We start from the raw sequence: 15,403 nt of genomic DNA on the forward strand, positions 1-15,403 counted from the left end.
CAGAAATGTGTGTTTATAGGATTAAACAAAGCACATGTGAACGTCTCCCCGTATTTTTCCAGATGGTTGATGAATGGGTTCAGGGGCTTGGAGATCGAGGTGCAGAAGCAGAGTCCATGTTTGGCAGTTGTATCACAGATGGGTGTGATGCTGACGGTGAGGTGGTGAGGCTGGAGCTCTGGGAAGAGCTGCTCGGGGTGGGATGATGAGCCTAGAGATGAAGCAGGCATGATGCTGTCGAGTATGGTGAGCAGAGATACTGAAGGAGCTTAAGTAGGGCTGATGTAATTTATTTCTGTAGATTTTTTTCCCAAACGGAAACTTGTGATGACAAGAACATCTCATCCATCAAAGCTCTGAGAAATTAAAATGTTCTATCCTACCTTAACATGCTTTCCTTTATTTGGTTTTCATTTCACACGTCCAACACCATTTCAGTGCTGTAGAAATGAAAAAACCATTCAACCCTCCTTTTCTACCCACTGCTACCCACAGCTTGGGCCTCACCTTCTCTCCCTAGAGCTGCTTCCCAGGGGTCTTTCCTCTTACCTTCCTTCCCTTGATTCAGTCCACACATCCAGGGACCAGGGTAAAGCCTGGCGCCAAGATGAGGGCCTGCTGCTCCCTCTGCTTGGGCCTCAGAAAACATGGCTGGTTTTAAACCCCAAATATGGAGTCCCTGCTGCCCCCTACAGCCTGAGCTTAGTGCTGGACACTTCAGAAGGACCAGAGTGTCAGCATTCTGGGTGCTAAATGCTGTGAAGAAAAATGAAGCAAGTGACATGACACAGAGTGACTGAGAAGTGTGCGTGGAGAGTACCATTTCAGAGAGGGCAGTCGAGTACCTCTGAGAAGGTGACACTGCTGCAAAGAATCTGAACAAGCCATGTGGATACCTTGGGAAAGGGGGTTCCAGGCAAAGAGAACAGAAAAGCAAAAGCTCAAGGCAGGGTGTGATTGCCTGAGTTTTTCAAAGTTTGTTTCTTTGTGATAAAATAACTGCAATGTAAAATTTACCATTTTAACTGTTTTCTAAGTGTATAAATCAGTGGCATGAAATATATTCACTTTGTTGTGCAACCATCACCACCATCCAACCACAGAACTTTTTCATCATCCCCAACAAAACCCTCGTGTCCAAGAAACAGTAACTCGTTCTCCGTAACTGCTGGTAACTGCTACTGTACTTTCTGTCTCTATGAATTTGACTATTCTAGGTACCTGATACAAGTGGGATCTTACAATATTCATCCTCTTACATCTGGCTTATTTGACCTGAAGTTTGTCCATGTTGTAGTATATGTCGGAATTTCCTTCACTGTAAAGGTTGAATCATATTCCATTGTATGGATATACCACATTTCTTTACCCATTTGTCAATGAACCTTGGGTTTTAGGTCTACCTTTTGGCTATTGTGAATAATGCTGCTATGAACATGGGCTAACAAACATGTTTGAATCCCTGCTTTCAATTCTTTTGCTATATACCCAGGACTGGAATTGCTGGGTCATGTGGTGATTCTGTCTGACTTCTTGAGGAACCACCATACTGTATTCTGTAGCAGCTGTACCATTTTACATTCTTTCCAGCAATGTACAAGGGTTCCAATCTTTCCACATCCTCATCAATACTTGTTTCCTGGTGTTTGATTTTAGGGAACAGTGTGAGAAGGCCAGTGTGACTGGATCAGAGTAAGCAAGAAAGACAAGAGCAGGAAGAAGGCCAGGGAAGTCTAACCATGAAGGGTGTATAGCCATGCGAAGGACTCTGGCCATCACTTACAGTGAGATTGGGAGCCTCTGGAGAGCCATGGGTTGTGGGGAGTAACAATCCCATGAATGATAAGTTAAAACCCAATGCTCTCAGCTCCAGAAGCATGGGGTCTTAAGGCTAGCACAAGCCTCTCTTCTTTCAGGCTGCCAGAGGGTTAAGTAAATGCAAACACGGGTAAATGCAGTGAAAGGAGATATTTCCTTCCCCTGCTGACACACCTGATGCAGGAAGCAGACTCCTGCTCCCTGGGAATGAGAGGCCTGGCCAGACTTGTGCTTCAAGAACACGAACGTCGCCTGGACACAGGATGGCTTAGCACTTCCCATGTCAGTTTCTGAGAGCTACTGAACAGCCTAAGGCCCCATCTGTTTTCAATCTTGTTAAAAGGGCCTCGTGTGCTGGCGCCTATTTAAAATAATGCACACATGGAGTTTCTAAAATGAAGAAGAAAAAGGGGCCATGCTTTCCCTGCCGGCACAGCTTATGTGTTTACTTTGGAGCTGGTTTCGGGAGTTCTGAGACAAGACACAGCTAATTTCTCTTCCCAGAGTTGATTTGCAAGTCCCCACAGGCTTTTGCTCCAAGCATTTAAGGCAGCTTGGTATGAACTGGTCACCCCTTCAAAAGGCCACTGTGAAATATCTCCAAATTAAGGCTGGGCTTGGGAAAGGAGAACCCAAAGCCATTTTCCTCCTTGCAAAAGGGCTGTTTTCCCAATTCCTTTTCCTCAATAGAGACTTATATTTTTAAAGGCCGAGTTCTCCTTTCTCAGATGTTCCTTTTCTTCCCAAGAGGCCATAGCAGTTTCAAGACAGTGTGACCCAGATAGAGCCCAGAGTCAGCGTGAATCTAATCGCCAAATGGGAATTTCCAGGGTCAGAGTCAGGGGAGAGGAGCCCCCTGCAGTCTATGCACTCCCGTGCGGGGAAGCAAAGGTGAGGAGGCTTCTCTGTCCACATTCCGGAGGCAGGCAGCCCCTATGAGCTGCTGAAACAATGTCATTCCTGAGTCAAGAGGGTATCTACACATCCAGGGCCACCAAGAGCTGTAATGGGCCATTTCTGACCCTGCAGGCTCAGGAAAAACACAACACAATTGTAGAACCACTGTACAACTTCATTAATAATGGCCCCACAGGCCTGGGACTTTATTACTAACCTCCCCTAAACTAGGAGCAAGGGAAGTTCAAAGAGGGTACGAGACTGAACATGTTCATGGTGGCCCATCCATGGCTCCTATCATTTTCTGCTTCTTCACACCTTCTTTGACCCTCACGATCTAGTTGACATTGTTTTCACTTGATGGCAGCAATGCCCAGCAGCAGAGGGGGCAATGGTTATCCCAGTGGGTGCAATGGTAGAAGTAGCAGGAATGAAGAAACGCAGGAGAAGCAGGGGTGTTGGTCTTTGGAGAGGAAGACACAGAAGGAGTGATGGTACTAAGCACGGCTAGTAGCAAGAGGACTGAAAAGCGTATGTGTGACCTTGGTAGCTCTGGCAGCAACATTATAATATAGACTGTTTGTAATCTAATATCACTAATTATATTTACATTAGGATTACAACATATAATGGTTAAGCACTTACTATGTGCCAGGTGCTGTTCTAACGGCTTTGTGTGTATTAATTCTGACAGTAGCCCATTAGGTAGGTCCTTTTATCGTTGTTGTTGTTGTTCAGTCACTAAGTTGTGTGTTACTCTTTCCAACCCCATGGACTGCAGCATTCCTGGCTTCCCTGTCCTTCACCATCTCCTGGATATTATCATTATGCCTACTTTATAGTTGGCAGCACTAAGGCATGAGATTAAATATAATTCCCCAAGGTCACACAGCTGGGAGGTGATGGATCAAGAATACAAATACAAGTCATCTGGCTACAGGATCCCTGCTCTCAAATACTCCCCTAGGCGTCTTCCAACCCATGGCAGAACCCAAGGCTAGGAGAGCAGCAGGATGGAGGGAGTGAGAATCTCTTCTAAAGAGGATGTCTATGGAGTGGGATACTTTCTGGAGGTTCAAAGGTTCTGCATCAAACAGAAGAGTAATTTTTACTTTGTAATTTGCTTAAATACTGGGTCCAGGTTCGATGCACTGATACTGGATGCTTGGGGCTAGTGCACTGGGACGACCCAGAGGGATGGTATGGGGAGGGAGGAGGGTTCAGGATGGGGGACACATGTATACCTGTGGTGGATTCATTTTGATATTTGGCAAAACTAATACAATTATGCAAAGTTTAAAAATAAAAAAAATTTAAAAAAAAGACTTAGAAACAAAAGAGTTTATTTCAAAAGATGGCTAAAAAGCAGCAGTATGGTGAGGCTTTGGGGTTAGAGAGGTGTGCTAACCAGGTCTTATTTTCTGTATTCTGATGCTTTCATATCTTTCAGGCTCACTGAACCTGGATGGACCACCTCTCACAGAGTTAGCCAGAACCTGGAGAAAGTAAAGACGTGCCATAGAGAGTACCTGTCAAACGTGAGACAACCATCCAGAGCCCATACTGTAATGACCTTCTCTACCAGGCTCTGATGCGAAGAGATGACCCATTGGAAAAGGCCGTGATGCTAGGGAAAGTTGAGGGCAAGAGAAGAAGTGGGCAGCAGAGGATGAGACGGTTAGATAACATCACTGACTCAATGGACATGAGTTTGAGCAAACTCCAGGAGATGGTGAAGGACAGGGAAGCCTGGCGTGCTGCAGCTCACAGGGTGGAAAAGAGTCAGACCAGACTTAGTGACTGAACAGCAACAAGTAGGCTCTCACTCTGGGCCACTATCTCCCCCGACCCCCAACAACCCAGGGCCAAGTGCCAGACAACCAGGGACAGCCCCTACACCCCAGAGCCTGCTGAAATTATTCAGATTAGTCAATCTAGAATGTGCTTACCATGCCTTGCCTTTTCCTTTCAGTGGAACCACAATAATAAAGGCTCTTGCCCACATTTTCCCCTTGCTCCCTCTGCCTCTAGACTGGCCATGATGCTTCCCCATGGGATCCCCACATCATGGTATTCTGTGCCTCCTGCTTTAGGGGACTATGAGTATGAGACAATTCTTCCTTCATGACGGTCATTTCTGTGTCTGCATGTCTTATCATACTCGCCTATAACAAATCGCAGGTCCCTACACAACACCAGGCTTGGTCCAGCCCTTTGGGGTTTCACCTGGCTTTGGGCCTCTGTTGCAGGTTGCTGGGTGCACAACCAGGGCTCACATTGACTGAGGTAGGCTGTGTTACAAAGATCCAAGAGCAGGAGGTGTCTATTTCATTCTGCAACTTCCTCGCTGTGGGATCTTGGGGAAATCATAGAAACCTCTGCCGTGACATTTTTGTAAGAATGAAGGAGAAGGTCCCTGCCCCTTCTCTGTCCTGAGGCCTTTAGTGATGAGTAAAAGGAAAAGGGAAGGTGAAGTTTCTTCAGAGCCACCTGGGAAGCCCACATCATCATAAACTGAAGTACCACCTCCTGTCTCTAGGGGCCCACAGGGCTCCCTGCACAAAAGGAATCATCTTGGAGTTGCTTCAATCTAGTACAGGGTTCCCCAACCTTGGCACATTGACTTTTTTGAGTTGGATAATTCATTCATTGTTATGGAAGGCTGTCTTGTGTACTCTAAGATGTTTAGAAGCATCCCTGTCCTCTTCTCATAGAGGTCAGCAGCATCCCCCTGTTGGGACAACCAGAAACATTTCCAGGCATTGCTAAATGGCCCCCAGGGGCAAAATCACCCCTGGTTGAGAATTACTGATACAGAGAAGGAATGAGTTAAGCTCTCTCCCTTCTTCTCTTTTCTCCTCTCCACCTCTCCCTTTTCCTCTTCTTTCTCCTCCTCCTTTCTCTCCCCATCTCTCTTCTTCCAAAATGCTTGATGTTTGCAACCCCAGGTACCCCTGTGGAACAGCAGGGCTCTAGGGGCACAACTGGAAAATAGTTGCTCTAGTGAACAACTCCAGAGATTGCCAGAATAGAATTCAGCACTCTTTTGATGGTGGGTCTTGGTTTTATTTCCATCGTGTATTTACCAACTCAGCTCATCTAGCGCGATCCAACCACCTCATCCATAATTTACTATCCTCTTTAAGTAGACTCGTATCAAACCCACAGAATGTGAGAACTGAAAGTTCCTTTGGGGCTACCGAGTGAGTTTCATCTTGCTGCCAGCTCTGGTTGCTGCATGGAGAATGATGAAGCTGCCCTAAGCTAAGCCTGCCTTCATCGAGCAGTGGTGTCTGTTGGGGGAGAGTTGGCAGGTAGAAAACACTCCATACATCTGCCAGTTTCTCCTTTACAAATCAGTCAACCCAGATCCAAGGTCCTCCTGGATTTAACTAAAATGAACCAAATCTTACAATGTGATGAACACAGTAATATTGCTATTACTACCTCCATTTTGCAAAGAAAGAAACTGTAACCAAGGACACAGAGTCATATGCTCAAAGTTCCATAGGTAATAAGAGGTGGTGCCAGGATTTGATCCTTGCTCTTCTGATCCAAGACACAGCTCTGTCCATCATACCAAACCCTCTTGAGATGTCTCATCTTCTGAGGCAACAAAGTTTCCTCCACACAAATACTACAGAGCAGTAGTAAGAATTAGTGAAATGAGCCTGTTTACTTTCAGATTCTTAATGTCATTTCCCAATAAATATAAGCAAAGAACAGTTAAAGTAAGGATTAGAAGAAACCAGAAGCGACACAGAAGGGTGGTGGGGGTAGCAGATGTGTATCCCAGAAATGAGGGGTGAATTAGCAAAGTCAGGAGAATCTGTTTTATAGAGTATGGACTGCTCAGGAGCCAGGAGTTCAAATCCTGTAACCTGCATTGCTGGACCTCTCTGAACTTTAGTTTCTTCTGTAATAGAAACAGGTAACTCCAAAGGCCACCATGAGGATAAAGTGAGGTAGCTGTTGTTCAGCTGCTCAGTCATGTCTAACTCTTTGAGACCCCACAAACTGCAGCACACCAGGCTTCCCCATCCTTCACCATCTCCCAGAGCTTGCTCAAACTCATTTTCATTGAGTCAGTGATGCCATCCAACCATCTCATCCTCTGTCCTGTCCTTCTCCTGCCTTCAATCTTTCCCAGCATCAGGGTCTTTTCCAGAGTCAGCTCTTCTCATCAGGTGGCCAAAGCACTGAGCTTCAGTTTCAGCATCACTCCTTCCGATGAATATTCACGATTGATTTCCTTTAGGATTGACTGGTTTGACCTCCTTGCAGTCCAAGGGACTCTTAAGAGTCTTCTCCAACACCACAGTTCAAAAGCATCAATTCTTTCATGCTCAGCTTTCTTTATGGTCCTACTCTCAGCATCAGGGGTGTGTGTGTGTAGCAAGTGCTTAATATTTAGGACTTTATTATTATTATTACTATTATTGGTATTATGAAATACTAAATTTCATGAAGGTATTTGGGGGGAAAGGAACCTAGTTCTAAACTGATTTTAAAACCCCTCCCCAAAAAAAGCAGTGAGGTAAGAGTTAGGTTTTAGACAGATGGGTAACCGGACAAACAGGTATACAGATAGTTGAAGAATGGACAGATAGATGCTTATAGAAACAACATGTGGGGGAACCAAGATGCAGAACCTAAGGGAAAGTCACTATAAATAAGAGATCATCTGAATTAAGTATTAGCTCTCCAAAGACCCTCAGAGGCACCAGTGAGCAGAATGAGGAAGAGAGGCAGTGAGAAAGCCGCGGTGGTGCCTGGTTAGGGGGGGCCTTGGTGCTGCCGAGAGATTTTGGCCTGCTTCCCACAGACATTAAAGAGTCTGGGCCACAGAGAGCAAAGGGAGAGAGAGACCAAAGTGGTTGTATGAGAGTAAGCAAAGTGAGACACGTGATCAAAACCTGGTTCTGTCCAATGAATGCAAATGTGGGGCTCCTGGCACTTGGCTGGCCCAGCCACAGGAGGTTCAGCCCCTTCGTTTCCCCTGCTTTTCCTGGCAGCCAGAGGGGAGGGCTGACTGTCTCCTCTCTGTCTGGACAAAATGTAGGCCCTGAGGTGGGGTGGGTGAAGAGGTCACCTGGTTCAGTTCCACCTCAAACAATCTGAGAACCCACCCAGAAGCTCATGAAGGGAACCTCAGGGAGGAAAGAAAGTTCCAGAAACACAGGTAAACAGGTCCCTGAGAAAATCAATCTGAAAAAGTGCTGTAGGCAAGAGGAAGCAAGCCTTTTTTCCAGGTCCAGCGGGGCAACAGGTGAGCCAAAGAAAGCAGGCAGGCACAAGTTCCAATCACAATTCTGCTGCTAATCCCTCAAATACCTACTTTACCCCTCCCAGCCTTGGTCTTGTCATCTGAACAATAACAGGACTAAATTTAGCACCGTGAGAGAAGCATTAGAGCCATGAAGGGCACACAACTGACCTTCAATAATAATTTTTTTTTCTTGGTTTTAGCATGCACCCAGAACCCCCTAGATGCAACTCCGTGCCCCTTAAGGGGACTCAGTTCTACTTCCCATCTGCCACTGCCCTCTGCCATAGCCAGGTTTCTCCCTTGAGAACTCCCACAGCCTGACTTGGCAAGGAGGAGACAAGCTTGGCTTTACTGTAACCAGCACTATGACCTTGGGCAAGGAATACCTGGTGACTAGCCTTGGCTCTAGAGAAGAGATTAAAACAGGCATTAAGATGCAGGGTCAGTGGTGCACCAGGGCTTCTGGAGAATTCACATCTCAGGTCTTTCACTGACCGACCGCTGGGTGGCCTTACGTAAGACACGACCTCTCGAGTCTCAGTTCCATCAGCACTTCCTTGGTGAGGTCACAGTGAGGGTTAAGCATATACAGATAAACTCAGACAGTGGCTGACCTGTTGTGTTCACCTAATGTTCACCTGTATCACTGGTGTCAGATTAGTGCTGTAGCTATGTCACTCACCATGCCAAAGAATATTTGGGTGAATCTGTTTCCTGGGAAGTTCTTACGGTAGATCCGATATTTTCTCTGTAGCTTTTGCATTTTCCCCTACTTCAGATTATTAGACAAATATTTATTGAGCACAGATTAGGTATCTGGTTACTGGAAACACCTACTAAATACCTGAATAAGTAGCCAGTGGTATCGTGCTACTGTAACACTGTGTGTCTTTTTCTCATGGCTCCTGATCAGTTTGCAATTGTGGTGTATGCATGTATGTATGTGAGTGTGTGCAAGTGTCAGTGTGTGTGTGTGAGAGAGAGCTAGAGATCAATTACGTGATTAACATCTGTCTTTCCCATTAGACTTTAAGCTCTATCAGGTAGACACTATGTCTATTTTTAATCACCTTTTCAGTCTTAGCACTCACCACATAGTAGACACTCAGTAAATATTTGTAGGTTGAATAAAGATACTGTCCATGTTCTCTATAAGCCCAGAGACTAGAGGGAGTGACAGGCAGGTGAACAACTAATTTCAAAGTAATCTGGTAAATGGAATGATAGAAATATGCATGAGGTATGTGACAGCATGGTCAAGAGGCACCTTACCCTCCTTGGACAGAAGCAGCTCAGGGGAAGCAGAATAGAAATAATGCCTGAGCTAAACCTTAAGGAAAGGTAGGCAGGGCTCACTTGCAGAGGACCCTGTAGGCAAGTCTGCAGCCCACAGAACAAGTCTCATGGACAGGTCAGTCCTTACATGGAAGAAGAAATTCACCAAGTCTTTTTCAGATTTTTACTTCTCCAGATACACCTTCCCAAGTAAAAGAGCATCTGGAGTCAAACTGTGAATTCCAGCTCTGCCACGGGTAAGCTGTGTGGCCTTCAGTAAGCCCCCCAACCTCTCTTAGCCCTAGTTTCCTCATCTGGAGAATGGGGGTAGAGCATCTGCTCGTCATAGAGTAGTGATGAAGATAAATAAACTAATCTGTCTGATGTACTTAGCGTGTGCCCAGCACCCAGTGAGCATGTGATTAGACATTGGTTATTTTCACTAATCCCTTCTGAGTCCAGACTACACAGCTGTCGTGTACATGACAATACCATCTGTGGAAATTATCTCATGTTACCCTCTAAACTCCCTGAGAGAAGTGATCCAAGACTTCTCTTAGGTTCAGCTTAGGTTGAATTCTACTCTAAAGGAAGCTCCCTATGTGATGTTAAATATACATACTGTAGGACATATAAGCTCATTCTCAGATACCAGCTTCTCCTCTCTTTCCCAGGGTCTTGAAAAGGCAGCCACACTGGATATGATCCAAAAGAAGCCATTTCAAAGCATGTGTCCTGTTTATGTGCCGGCCACACTCCCCACCTCAGGAGATTCTGGTCAGGGTGGGCTGGGAGATTCCTTAGACAATCTAATAGATTAGTTTCCAGTTTAGCATAACAGCTAGACAGATTTCTGCAGTGAAGTCATCCAAGTCAATTAAAAGGCATTTTTCCCTGCTGTGAGTTCAGAAGTCCCTTTGGTTTGTTCCAGCTTTCTGGGATGTTTCATAATAGGTTCCACCCTGGGTTAATTAATAACCCTTGATTCCTACTGAAATGCAAAGACTGAAATCCTGTGTGCAAGCACATCCGGGCAGGGCCTGCTGGCAGGGCTGGGGTGAACCCAGCAGGGCTCCTCTCATCAGGGAGTGAGCCAGACCCCAAACAGTAGAGATGACAGCAGAGCTGGCAGCAAACGTAAAGAATGGCTGAGCAAAAGCTGGAGGTCAAAGCTGGAGAAATGGCATGGGGAGAAGAGCATAAGCAGTTGAAGAAATCACGAGGCCAGAGATTCAGCAGGTTGGGAGTAAGCTGGAATGTGGGTGTGAAATGGGTCAGAGCAAGTGGCCAGGACTGTTGGTGAACAAGATGAGGGTGACGGTGGTCACTTTCATGCGTTGCCAGCTCAAACACATCCTGCGGGTTTGGTTCCATCCTCTCTGTTTTAAGGAAAACAGGTTATCCCTTCTATTCTCAAATACAAGTTACAGGTATGAGAATGAAGCTCAATGGGCTAAAGAACACCAAGTCAGGGATACACACACATTTTATGAAGTTCTTTCCATGAACCTTCTCCCCAAGCATAATATTCCAGGATAAGATGTTTTTTTTCACCCAATCCAGAGCGGAATTTCCCTGCCTCCAGTCTCATGCCACCCAGTCTATCTTCTAAAACAACTATCAGCATGTGCATCCTAAAATGAAAACATGATCATATTACTCCATGGTTTAAAAAGTCCAATAAATATGTCTCACTCCCCCAGGACACAATTCAATTTCTAACTGCATGCATTGCCATACAAACCCCATCCTGGATAGAGACTGTTTTCTTTTTCAGCTTCATCTCCCACCACCCTTTTGCATGCAACCTCTACCCTGGTCATTTCCCTGACATGTAACAAATTGAAATTTCAAACATACTCTTTAGTGGGAAGGCTTGAATACCTGACCACCTCACTACCCTGTGTGCACAACTGTACCCTTCCTGTCCTGACACTTGGCTAATTCTTGCCCCCAGGCCTCTGTGAAGCCTCTCCTAAGAGTGTTCCCAGGCAAGGTTGACGATCCCTCCCTCTTCTGTGCTCCACTATGCTTTGTATGATCTCTGTGTCAGCATGCATCCCAGTGTACAATAGCCACAGCCCCCATTGTTTATTTTCCACCAGAAGGAGAACCCTTTGAGAGTGGTGAGCTCTGTCATTAAGGCCACATACAAAGCATGTGCTCAGTAAGTGTTTCTTGAACAAAGGGGCAGGTTAAGATACGGCGTTTTATTTACTTTCTTATTACACATTCCTCAAGAAATTAAAGGGCTTATTATTTTATCCTTCTCATACAGTAAAGCGTCTGCCTGCAATGCAGCAGACCTGGGTTTGATCCCCGGGTTGGGAAGATCCCCTGGAGAAGGAAATGGCAACCCACTCCAGTACTCTTATCTGGAAAATTCCATGGACAGAGGAGCCTGGTAGGCTACAGTCCATGGGATCGTAGAGTCGGACTCAATTGAGTGACTTCACTTTGTACTTTTACAGAACCTCTAACTTGATCTCCACTGGAGTCTCATCTATCTATTAATACAATATTGGACTTCCCTGGTGGCTCAGATGGTAGAGAATCTGCCTGAGGTTCAGGAGACACAGGTTCTATCCCTGGGCTGGAAAGATCCCTTGGAAGAGAGCACAGGAACCCACTCCAGTATTCTTGCCTGGAAAATTTCATGGACAGTGGAGTCTGGAGGGCTACAGTCCATAGGGTCACAAAGAGTCAGACACGACTGAGTGACTAACACTTTCACTTTCAATATGATATTAAGAGGGGACAGGACAGATGTTGATGGAGTGGGTGGCAGTTAGGAAGGGTAAATTACAGAACTTGGCAGGCATAGGCTAAGGAGTTATGAGCAGCAATTCCCGGTGCAGAAGATGGACCTGCTTTCATGCCCATGGCTCCTTTCTTCTCATCACTGGTTAAGGTATAGTCACACCAGGAAGAATCACCCAACTGGCAAAGCAGTCCTGGTTACACTTAGAATCAGTACGGCTCTCCAACATGGTATCAGCACCCCCGCTAGTGCAGCTCCTTCATTGACCATCAGCTGTTAACAGCTGTTGCTCACCCCCACCCCCCATTCTTGAAGAAGAAAGCCTCTTACAGGTAAACATGGAAAATATGAACTTCAGAGTTAGAAAATTAGATTTGTCTGCTATTAAAACTATCAGTTCAGTTCAGTTGCTCAGTTGTGTCCGACTCTTTGTAACCCTACGGACTGCAGCACGCTGGGCTTCCCTGTCCATCACCAACTCCTGGAGCTTGCTCAAACTCATGTCCATTGAGTCAGTGATGCTATCCATCCATCTCATCTTCTGTCGTCCCCTTCTCCTCCTGCCTTCTATCTTTCCCAGCATCAGGGTCTTTTCCAATGCGTCAGTAGTTCTTTATTATCAGGTGGCCAAAGTATTGGAGTTTCAGCTTCAGCATCAGTCCTTCCAATGAACATTCAGGACTGATTTCCTTTAGGATAGACTGGCTGATCTCCTTGCAGTCCAAGGGACTCTCACGAGTCTCCTCCAACACCACAGTCCAAAAGCATCAATTCTTTGGCGCTCAGCTTTCTTAACAGTCCAACTCTCACATCCATCAGAAGTGACCAAGAGTTTCTTCAAAGGGTAAGACAAAAGACAACACTGAAGTAAATGTAGTAAGAAAAACAACGACATGGGAGATGGAAGCCCAGGGTCTCCCTATTTTGAACTCCAACAATAATCCGATGTGTATGCTAGGAATAGTCACTTGCCCTCTGTGAACCTCTGGATTAGATGATCTCAAAGTCCCTTTTTGACTCCACCCTTCTATGACTGTATCATGTCATCCATTCACTCACCCATACACTCAACATTCGATGAACACTTTGACCAGGACCTGTGCTACCTGCTATCAAGGAAAAGCTATAAGTTTATACCAAGTGTCAATTAAATGCCATGTATCAATGGGAAATAATATTGGAGATATTATTTTTATATATATATATATATATATACACACACACACACACACACATGTGCATGCATGCTAAGTCACTTAATTCATGTCCCACTCTGTGAAAACCCAATGGACTGTAGCCCACCAGGCTCCTCTGTCCATGGGATTCTCCAGGTAAGAATTCTGGAGTGGGTTGCCATGCTCTCCTCCAGAGGATCTTCCTGACCCAGGGACTGAACCTGCGCCTGTGTCTCTCACATCTCCTGCACTGGCAAGAGAGTTCTTTTACCCCTAGCATCACCTGTGTGTGTGTGTGTGTGTGTGTGTGTGTGTGTGTGTGTGTGTGTGTGTGGTGTGTGTGTGTGTGTGTGTGGTGTGTGTGTGTATAAGTAATAAAAACACAGATATAAACATGACATGCATATACATCTATTCCTCAACTACACAGCTAAGTTCTCTACAGAATGGATTATATTCTTTCCATTTCTGAATAATCCCACATACTGACACCTAGAAACTACTCAGGCAACACGTGATCAGTGATGTGAAGGTGGCTGTAAAAACAACTACTAACACTTAGGCAGCACTTTCTGGATGCCAGGATATGCTTTGCATTTTTCACATGTGATAATTTATTTCATTCTCATAACAACTCTATAGGTACATATTGCTGTTGTTGTTATTATTACTTTCATGTTACATATGAGGAAAATGAGGCACAAAGAAGTCAAATTACTTGCTTAAGGTCACTTAGGCTGAGATTCCAACCCAGGTGGTCTGGTTCCAGAGTCTGAGCTATTAACACTATTTATGTAATCTATAAATATACAGCTACACTTAAAGACAAACAGTAACCCTTGGGGGGAAGAAAAGAACAAACAGAATTGTTAACAGGGGAACAATGCAGCAATAAACCAGAAACATCAAATGATGAGTCAGAGCATCAGGGTTAGTCGGGAAAGGAGGAGTCTTGCTGGAAGAACATCTCGTAAGAGCTTGTAATTTATCCAGTAGATCAAACGAGTAGGGTGAGACAGGAAACAATGGTAGAGTGATGTGCTCAAAGAACCCGAACAAAGAGAGGAAAGGCAAAGAACCTGAAGAAGGCAAATTCAAGATCCAACATATTTAAGCTGACGGATATACTTTGGTAAAGAATCTGCCTGCAATGCAGGAGACCTGGGTTTGATTCCTGGTTCGGAAAGGTCTCCTGGAGAAGGGAATGGCTACCTACTCCAGTATTCTTGCCTGGTGAATTCCATGGACAGAGGAGCCTGGTGGGCTACAAGTCCATGGGGTCACAAAGAGTTGGATATGACTGAGTGACAAACACATTCTACTTTGGTTAAGAATGCAGACCCTGGACTTGGCTGAAACTGGTTTCAAATCCCTAGATCCCCACATTCTTACTAGCTGTGTGACTCTGGGCACTTTATTTAAACTCTCTGAGCCTCAGGTTCCTCAGTGACAGGCATATTGTGCAGGGTAAATGCATTAACACAGAGGAAGGCTGTAACATGGCCTCTAGCATACAGTCCCTGCTCAATATGTTTGCTACTATCACCACGATTATTGCTTCTCCATCTCTCTATTGTCTTCCTAAGTCAGTGAGCCTAAAGGCAGACCAAGAGTGGTAATAAATCCACATCAATCAATGTTATGGTTAAGCAGAGAAACACTTGCTCCTCTAATGAGTTATGTTTCAGTTAATAGCCCTAGTGTCCCACCTGCTTTTTTTCTTTATTCCTCCAGCTGTTTCTTAAATTTGAAAAGGAAAAAAAAAAAACCTCCATGGAGACCTGCACGCTTTTAAAAATAATACAAAACAGAACGTCTGAGGTCAGGGTAAGCCAAGCCAAACAAATAAATCTTGCAGGATTGTGTTAACAAAACAAGGCTTAGTGGATCAGAGCGGGTAGAGTTCTGCCGGATTCAGCCCTGCAGAGAAATACCAAGCTCTGGTCAATTTCAAACACAAGGAGGTCAAATATGACGATCAAATGATGAAGCACTTCAGAGTTCAGCATCGATGCTTGGGCTGGAACCAGGAGAGCATTCTGTGCATGGTGGTCTCCAGGACCCACGAGGCATGTAAAGTCCTAGAAATTCAGACCCAAAGGGCCTTATAGATCATTTGTATAACCACTGTGGAGGGCAATTTGTCAATATCCATCAGAATTATAAATGTCCTGGGAGGCAGACTCTGAGATGAACATGAGCCCGTGA

General features: G+C 45.2%; 2 protein-coding genes across 4 annotated transcripts in view; one reads left to right on the forward strand and one right to left on the reverse strand.

Moving 5' to 3' along the window:
• The window catches only part of LOC133247870 (uncharacterized), a 30,630-nt gene extending 25,900 nt beyond the window's left edge, over positions 1-4,730 (forward strand). For 2 of the 3 annotated variants that reach the window (XR_009736540.1, XR_009736539.1), the window contains one exon: positions 63-4,730. Coding sequence is in view for 1 of the 3 variants with exons in the window: in XM_061417237.1 (XP_061273221.1) it covers positions 4,166-4,224 (59 nt within the window). In the remaining 2 variants the exon portion in view is untranslated. The remainder of the gene's footprint in view (positions 1-62) is intronic. The other variant, XM_061417237.1, reaches the window with a different exon arrangement.
• The window catches only part of SYN3 (synapsin III), a 492,973-nt gene that overhangs the window by 415,322 nt on the left and 62,248 nt on the right, over positions 1-15,403 (reverse strand). The gene's annotated exons all lie outside the window — the stretch shown is intronic.

This window comes from Bos javanicus, chromosome 5 (genome assembly GCF_032452875.1).
Source record: "Bos javanicus breed banteng chromosome 5, ARS-OSU_banteng_1.0, whole genome shotgun sequence".
NCBI classification, from domain to species: Eukaryota; Metazoa; Chordata; class Mammalia; order Artiodactyla; family Bovidae; genus Bos; species Bos javanicus.